This window comes from Acyrthosiphon pisum, chromosome A3, assembly GCF_005508785.2.
Source record: "Acyrthosiphon pisum isolate AL4f chromosome A3, pea_aphid_22Mar2018_4r6ur, whole genome shotgun sequence".
Classification (NCBI taxonomy): Eukaryota; Metazoa; Arthropoda; class Insecta; order Hemiptera; family Aphididae; genus Acyrthosiphon; species Acyrthosiphon pisum.
In genome coordinates this window covers 21,397,407-21,407,196 of record NC_042496.1, presented here as the reverse complement: position 1 = coordinate 21,407,196, position 9,790 = coordinate 21,397,407, and the positions used below count along the sequence as shown (strand labels likewise).

The 9,790-nt window shown below is 26.8% G+C and overlaps 1 protein-coding gene across 1 annotated transcript; it reads left to right on the top strand.

Annotated features, from left to right (window-relative positions):
* The first annotated feature begins 840 nt into the window (after window positions 1-840).
* LOC115034389 lies at window positions 841-3,666 on the top strand. Its single transcript, XM_029491148.1, has 2 exons — window positions 841-1,038; window positions 3,378-3,666. The coding sequence occupies exons 1-2, from the start codon at window positions 862-864 to the stop codon at window positions 3,633-3,635; spliced, it is 435 nt and encodes a 144-aa protein (XP_029347008.1). The 5' UTR covers window positions 841-861; the 3' UTR covers window positions 3,636-3,666.
* The last annotated feature ends 6,124 nt before the right edge of the window (window positions 3,667-9,790 follow it).

Here is a 9,790-nt window from a genome sequence, read left to right as displayed (position 1 = left end):
AAAAAAAAAATGGAAAATGAAAATGTCCGTAAAGAGCTCAAAATAAATCAAAATATTTGAAAATGTATGGTGTATAGAAAATGCTAAGATAAACATTCAGTCAAAATTTCATATATCTACGGTCATTTGTTTTAAAGTTACACCAAAAACCAAAATCGATTTTCTCGAAAACAGATTTTGCGTAAAAATTCCCGTTTTTCGTTAATTTTTCTTTTGTTTTTCACGGCGCGTTTGAAAACTATTTTACTTTTGACCTCCCAAAGTACCAACTAGATTCACTTTCCTATCAGAAAAGGTACTATTGAAGAAAATCCAAGCACTTTTACTGTCCTAAAACGTGATGACAGACACAAAAATAAAAAAGAAAATCCCTTTTTCCCTATGGGCCTATCTTGCCCTGCCTATACCAACTTGAAGTTGGCAACTTCATTGGTTTTTTAATCGTCAATCGTTTCTATTCTTTTTTTGAACAAGATATTTCGCGGTGTTGAAGCTTGTTTAGGGCTCACCCGGGAATTTGTTATTTGCACCAAATACCAAAATAAAGATAATATTTATAATAATTTGCACGTAATTTGCATTTAGTCCCTCACTTGGTCAGTTTTATACAATAATGTACATCTAACTATGAACAGTCATTGTTGTCTGTCAATACTGTTTGAGATAATGAATTTAATTGCTTCCTAAAATACTGGAAGCTATCTATAATTATTAATTTTGGTGTAATAATATTAGGTACCAATATAATCTGGATATTTGTTGAACAACCCGCGTATCCTATACTTCTATATTCATCTATTGATATAATAGAAAGACTGTTTTGTATTTTTATATTATATAATATATTATTCTAGTTATCATATGGAGGCATTACCTGCGAGAGATTCTTCGAATGGGTTGAATTATACGTATAAATTATGCCCGGGAGCAACTGATATTGATGACTATGGATTAACCTTGGCTAGAGATGTAAAAATGCCAGAACATTTAATTGAACATGCTACAGAAATTGGAAAGTGTCTACGTCAAACAAGAACAGTAAGTTAAGTAGCTTTATTGCATTCAATACAATACAGTTCTAATGTTTTAGTCATTAGTGTATTTAAAAACTTAATACATAGTAGGTAAATGGAATTAAAACGTAAAGAATTCACAATAAATTATAAATTTAGCTTATTTATTCTATGTATCTCTAATATTTTCTATAGACCATTATAATGTATTAAAATAAGATCATATGTTTAATTCTTATAAATGACATACCTAAGTTAATATTAAATTTATTCCGATGATACAAAATAGAATCTAAACTTTATCAAAAGAAATAAGATAGTCACATTCAAATTTCAAACAAAATTGATTTAGATATTTTAATTATTGAGTATTAGATGTAATTTTATTACCGTCAATGGTATAAAAGTCCGTGGTGAAGAAGTCCAGTACATAGAATTAGGAAAAATACGATGTGATGCACAATCAAACGTTCCAATTTTATTAGTATTAATAATACCTATAAGTTGTAACTAACTGTAATTATTTTTAAATATATTATTTATAAGACGATTGTTAAGTCAACTGAGAAATCATAATATTAGAACAAGGGCCGTAGCCATTTCCCTCCAAAAACGAGATACCTTTTTCCTCCACTGTCCATTTACCTCCAATAAATAATGAATAAAATAATAAAATAGTTAATATAAATAATTTATGCATATCAAAAAAATAAAAAATATTCTTTATTAGGCTTAATCAACAGCTGATACCAGAATGTATCAACCGAAAATGTGATCCTAGCAGGGCTTGCATTTGAAAAAATTCTGTTTTATGTTATTTATTACAATTAAAACGTTACGAAATTTTTGCGTTTATCGTTGTTTAGAATGAAAATGTTATTAAACTTTTGCGCATATCGTTATACAGAATTAAAACGTTACCCAAGTTTTTAGTTTATCGTTATTTAAAATAGTGTTATACCTATAAAATTTAAAAATAATAACTAATTCTGGGTAGGCAATGGCCCGGATACGAAATATAATATAATCAATTCTTATCAATCTATAGATTGTCGCATGAAATAAATGTTTCTATAAAACCAATAGACCTTTTAAATAAATAGATTTTAAAATATTTCGTTTTGCGTTATTTTTTAGTCAATGATATTCTATAAATTACGTTTTGTGTTATATTTTGTTAATAGTTATGTTTTGTCTTGCGGTATTTAATTATTTTAGATTATAGTTTTCCGTTATAATTACGTTTACAATATAATTTCAATCGTTTTTTGTCAAATATAACGTTATTCCTGGATCTTAGCCTTACTCTATCGACTATCTTTATAATATGGAACGTAATATTACAACACTGGCTAAAATATTGGAGGAAAATAGACATAATTTCAGTCTAAAATAATGTGGAGGAAAATGGACTGTGGAGGAAAACAGCATCTCGTTTTTGGAGGGAAATGAACCGCCCAGAACAAGACCTAGAAAAAAATTATAAAAATTAAATTTTTTTTTAAAATATACCTACTATATTTTATATGACGGTAGTATTAAACTCAGAAATCTTTATAAGATATTATGTATATTTATGTACTTACTTAATAACTTTTTTCAAAATATTATTTTTGGGAATTTGCTGACACGAGTATATTTCTTAAATTATTTACTAATCATATAATTTTCATAATTTTTGTCATAAGTTTAAGTAGCATCATTTTTTATTTTTTTTGTCAGATCTTCCTGTTACACTATATTATTGGACTTTTTTCCGTGATTCGTGCAATCGTGCATAGTAGTAGTATTTATCACAGATTAATAATAATTAATTAACGAGATAACGGATCCATGCCATCATGAGATAAAAAAAGCCACTATTTCGATCGTAATATGTAGATAGACAATATATTGTATATTTTAAATCGAATGTATTATTAATATTATTTAATATATTTGATAAAAATAAATTTGCAAAACAAATTTTGATTTTCGTATTAGACTAAGGGGGCAAGTGTATCTTAATTGAGTAATATACATGCAAGTTGAGGAGTCGTATTACTGCGATTCTGTTGATATAAATTATAATATGAACACTGACTGTAATAACTCATTCAATTTTACGAAATAATGTGGAGCAATAAATAAAACGTGTGCACTTAACGACTATTAAGACTGGCTGTTCTAGACAGAGGTGAATGAGTAATTTAGGTGGTCCCTGCACTAGTTCCCAAACAATTATTCTTAGATACCAAAATTATACATTTTATATTAAATTATAACGTGTGAATACGTTATGTTTAGTCCACAAAAATGGTAATCAAACAATTTTAGATTGTAATTGTTAATATATTATTGTAATTGTATGGTCCTCACGCATAGGCGTTACCAGAAAATCCATCAAATGAAGCAGACCTAATTTTGGATACTTGTATTCAAAAGCTGTTAAGCATGAAAGATACAGAATGTCTCGATATATCCAACTTTCAGTCGGTAGTATCAGAAATGATGAATAATTTAAAAGAAAATAGAAGAAAAAATATTGACCCATGGATGGAATGTTTAGACTCCGATGAGGAAATGTATACGCAAAGATTAAGTGATTATAATACAACATCGTCAACAAATAATTTTACATAATAAACAGAAATATATATATTTTAAAAATTTAAAGTAATATGGTTTAAAAATATCTTAATATTATTATACATTAAACTGTTAAAGTAGTAAGAAAACTGTTAAGTTCTAATTAAAAATAATATAAATATTACGTATTTATATAATATAGAGTACAGCGGTAGGTAATATTTTGTTGCATTGTTATTTCAAATAAACTTGATAGAAATTACTTATTAGGTAATTACTATAATTTACTTCCAAAAAAAATAATTTTGTATCATTTTAATATTTTTATTAAATGTATGTGGGGTGTGACTCGCGTGAGCTCTTTGGGTAGGTATGAAAAATATGTAGGTGATTTATAGGTGAACAATCACAAAAGTCTTAATTTTCATCGCACATTCTCCATTGATCACATGTGTACTGTAACATCATAAAATTCAATTAATTTTAATATTATTTATTTTTATGACAACTTCAATTACATGCATCCACTCTAGTAGGTAACTACTAACTAGTATGCTCTTCAATCACACTAGGTAGGTATTGAATACATAAATGCATGTCCTATTCATGTATCTACATAATATTATCTATAGATTGTGGTTCATGTAAACTGAAGTTGTGTGCATTGTGTATACAATTTATGATACTAGTAAATAGTAATTAAATTATAAACAAAAAAATGTCCATTATTTTTTATCATCTATTTAATTACAAGAATAAAATATTTAGGTAGTAGGTACATTACAAGTTATACCTTTATAGATTATAATCTTTAAACAAGTATAGGTTATTGTTTGTTTGGTTAAGGCACTTAAGATGGTTGATAATAATTGAATTTATGAAGATGATGTATACATTAGGATTTATTTATGCTTCATGAATCATGATCGTGAGGTATTTAAAATATTACGTTATACCAAAAACTAAAGTAGGTAGCTAAAATAATGTCAATATTATAATTTATAACATAAAAAAAAATTGTTTGAATATATTAATAATAATTTTATTTATTATACTAGCTGATCCCGTGCACTTCGTTGCTCGACACCCAATAATAATTATTATAATAGCTTCAAGACTCATGGAAACCATTTATAAACAACAATTTCCATTGTAAATCTCAAGATACCTGTTTGAGCACCTCCCGGGGTTGGTCCCTTTTTAAATTAGCCTATCTTCTGCCCAGAGGTCTATATAAATGTATAAAAATAGCTGATCCCATGCACTTCGTTGCCCATTAAAAATGCGAACTCTATATGAATAATATGTTTTACGTATTACCATGGCAACCATTTATATACAAAAAATTCCATTGGAAATCACAAAATAGTATATAAATGGTTGATATGATGGTAATATGGACAGACAGACAGACATACATTCATTTTCATATATATAGATTATAGTATAATATAATTATAGCCACATGCGTGGTCTGTATTTGTACACCTTCATAATTTATATAAATAAAAATGTAAAAGATACTCTTCTGTACAGCATATGAGTCCGTTTATACGGTGTACCTCGTCATTGAGCAGGCCACTGTAATGAATCTGTTAAACATAAACATTTAAACCCGGGGGGGGGGGGCGAATATTATAAGACTTTTTCACTAATCTACTACCCAATACCTATTTAGAGGGGATTGATAGGATGTATTATATCGAAAAAAATTACTTTACAGGAATAACTCTCAAGCTTTGTAGAATTGTCGGATTTTGATGACTATTTTTTATCTGAAAGAAGAAGATTTCCTACATTGATTTCTGATTTTGTATTTTATTTCAAATAATTGTACTAAAAAATTTGTAAAAAAATGCTTTTTATCTTGAATTTTTTAGATATATTATAAAGTTTGAGAACAAAATATTGAAAAACAGATCGATTTGGGCTGTAAAATATTTTCCTCTAGAAATTAAAAAAAAAATTATGAAATTTGGTTGATTCTACAAGGTGGTATCGTTATTCCCGTAGAGTGTATTTTTGAGGATAAAATGGCATCGGCACCGGGTGCCTTAAGTAAGTACTACTTAAGAGGAGAAACCTCTTAACTAAAAAAATTGAACATTTGTTACATATTTTTAACTACAAAATAATTTGCAAATGTTCGTGATTATGATGAAATTTGACAAAATTTTAACAAATGCTTATAAAAAAAATGGTACCTATACACAGGCTATATTGTGTATCTTTAATATTAATTTTAAAATGCTTATACATTTTTTTTAAATTTCAGTAATAAAAACTTTTAATTTTTGCTAAATTTTTGACTGAGCAAACATTTTTTTATCAATGAATTTGATCAAAAATTTTCGAGAAAATAACAAAAATTATCAACAATTTCAAATGTCTTTAATAATAAATAATAATAACTCAAAATGAGTCAAAATATTTTGAAAATGATACCATGTATAGAAAATGCTAATTTATAAAGATTTGGTGAACATTTCCAGTAGTTACGATTATTCGGTTTTGAAATACTACAACAAAATGAGAAAATCATTTATGTTAAAATCGATTTTGCATAAAAATTCCTGTTTTTCCCAATTAACTAGTTTACTATTTAGACACTGTGCATTTTTTACTTTTACCAATGCACCAACTAGATACACTTTCATAGTTTCATACCTGTAAATATATTGTATGTGCCCCATTTTTACTGCTTTTAAAAGTGATTACAGGTACTAGTGCACAACAAATTAATATTGATAAAATAATTTTAAAAAAAATCACGCATCATTGTAAAATCAATACATTTATCGCTCCGCTCGAAATCTATAAAATGTGCACTCCACTATTTTGGTTTATAGTTACAAAAATTAAAAATCTCTTATATTTTTGTTTAATGTACCAAATTATTTATTTCTACCAAATTTATATAGGTAATGATTTTATAATAGTTTATATAATAATTCTATAATAGTTATTATCATAAAATCAATATAGTAATATCAAGTAATTTGTGTTAGTTGATAGTTCCAATAAATTAATCATTCTTCAATATTTGATTGATTTATAGAAATATACTTATATACATAGTATGTAAAATATTAATTTTGTAACCATATATATTTCAATATTTGAACTGTTTAAGCTGTACTTGAGTGTACTCATGTATCATAAATTATAATTTATAAGCCAGGTTTCCACTACACCATTTCGTGTTGTGTTTTGTATATTTGTTAGCAGCAATCATGTAAATTCAGATATTGTTAACAATCACTAGGCAATGCCAATAGACAATTTAGGAAATAATGGTGATCCATAATAATTTATATCATTGACTTAATAAAATATTAGTCAGTGGTGTAAGACAGAAGTGTATGTATTCACTATAGGCATTGTCAATATTACAATATATTATATACATATTACATATTATTACGATAACGAAAATGATCACATTCAACCTAAAATGATCCGTCGTCATCATCCAAATTATTATTTTATTTTATATGTATAGGTATAGTCAGTGGCTTATTTAGGGTGGAGGGGACGGGAGGCAATTGTCCCGGGCGCCAAATTCTGAGTTCCTCAAAGGGGCACCCCGTAGCTAGAGGTTGAATTGTTCTCAAAGTGAAGTTATAACAAAAAAAAAAATAGTTAATTTTTTTATTTTATTGGATGTGTAGAGTAATTATACCAGTGATAACCTGTATCTTTTATTAGTATATCTTTTACATTTCTACACACTTATATACATATATATAATGTATTTTATTATATTTTCATATGTACAATTTAGAAAAAAAAGGTTAAAATCTAAAATTATAATTTGTTTTATTTAATTATAAAGATTGGCTTTTTTATTAGGAATAAATAGAGTGGTAATGGTAAAATAGAAGTGTTCTCTAAACTAGTGGAATCATATTAAGTACAATAAGGGGTAAAATATACATTTTGGGGTATCGCTTTTTACGGATAGAAAAAGTTAATTTTCTAATTTAAAGGTGCTTAAAAGTTTTTTATGACAATGAGTTGAAGGAAATTGAGGAAAAAGGGGTGCCGAAATGTGTGAATGTAGGGCACTAATATCATAAATACGCCTCTGGGTATAGCATTATTAATATATATATTAAAATTCGTTAGGTAGATAATAAAATTTAAATTATAAATATTTTTTTAAATGTCAAATATGTCTATTTTTATTGAAATTAGAAAACAAACATGTATAATACCTACTGGTTTCATACTTATGTATTTTAACTAATTGATAATAATTATCATTTGTATTTGCTAGAACAATAAATTACATTTGTAGACATTCATGATAATGACAAGGTAATAGGTATAATATAATAAATATATTTTCATCAGTGCTTGAGACAGTTAAACATTATTTAAAATGCCTAGAAAATATCGTTATTAATTTACCAAATTAGTCAATGCAATAATTATTTAACTAGTAATTCACTAAAATGGCTAAACATAAACATCGCCACTAACAAACTACTAACATACCTATTGGCTATTACTATTGATTATAGTTTAATAATATTTATAAACAATGCTATTACGTAGGTGGTAGGTAACAGATTGTTGGTAACACATTCTTGTAAGTTGTAATACAAGACTTAGTTTACTATATATTCAACTCTACAAAAGCGCATGATGTAGTGGAAATCTAGCTTTAGTTTAGTTATTTTAATTTTTAATTTAAATAAATTTGGACACCTATTAGTTTTTTTACGCAATCTTCATGAATAATGAATATAAAGTTAACCTAACCTACTTGTTTCTATAGATCCTCGATATATCATTTGAATAACAACGAAAATATTGTTATATAAAATTATATCAACATTTAATATTTTAATATCATTCAATTGGCACTAAGCTCTGTAGCTATTATAATTTATAAAATGCCTAAATTACATGAAAAGTTATTTTGCAATTGGTTATTGTGTAGCCATATTGTGACTTTCTGTCGTTGTCACTTCAATCGTTTTTTTCTAATTTTATTAAAGTTAAATGTATTATATAATTTTGACGGTTTGACCTAGTAGCTGATTATATAACTTTTTTTATAAGTGTATCTAATCAAACGCGGGATTTGGCAGCCTTCATTCATGATGTGTATAATTTTAATATGTCGTCATCTTGAGTGTTTGTGTGATATTAAGTATTAACTACTAATAAATTACTGAATGATGTACAATATATTACATATTACTATACTAGTTAAGTTCTAATTTATTCATTTCACTATCGTACCACTATGGTAAATGGTAATAATATATGGTACATTTTACTATTTCACAAATCTACATAACTTTATTAAAAGTATGTAATTATTTATGATGCGTTTACATTATACAGATCAGTAGATCAGAATGGTTGCACTGAGAGGTGTTAATAATACAAACTACATTTTGTTTTTGTGGCGGGGGTACATTTTTCAACTCCCCACACAAACATGACCAAATTACTCCACCGAAGCGGACTATATTTTATATTCTATAATATGCATCCAGTGGCCAAAGTCTACATAATAATACGTGACATTAAAACGGTGTAAATACACTGCATTATAATAGATGACTTATTGACTTCTATGGCCTAGGTTAAGTATTAATACCATATTCTATAGCTGTTATAACAGCGTTGAAAATACTATGCACCAGTAGTTAGGAAAATTTAACAATCATTAGCAAACAGAATCAACATTTAAAAATTATTCTTTTACACAATATGAAAAATTTAATTTTACCATGTTTTTTAAATTTTTTTTTACTACTATAACAATATATATATTAACTTCTTCTTCAAAATTCAATATTTTTTTGAGAATTTCCATGTTTAAATTTAAATTTCGAACGATTAGTTAATTAGTTACTTAATTATAATAATAACTTTAAAAGTAGGTACTTATTTAAAAGTTAGGCGTGCGGGGGGAAGTGGTACCTACCCAATTAAATATTGGCTTACTGGAGTGCTTCAGTGCTTATCTACATTTTAAATACTTATTACTTATTACTATAGGGCAGATGAATTTAAGTATTTTCAGTTGTTTTGTGCAACCGTTAAAACCAAAAAGAGACCAACTAGCAGTGGCGTATTTAGGAATTTCAGGATAGGGGCAACACATTTTTGCCGCCCCCCCCCCTCAACAGTAAATGTATTTACTAATATACTGTATATAATATATATAATAATAGTGATGATCAAAA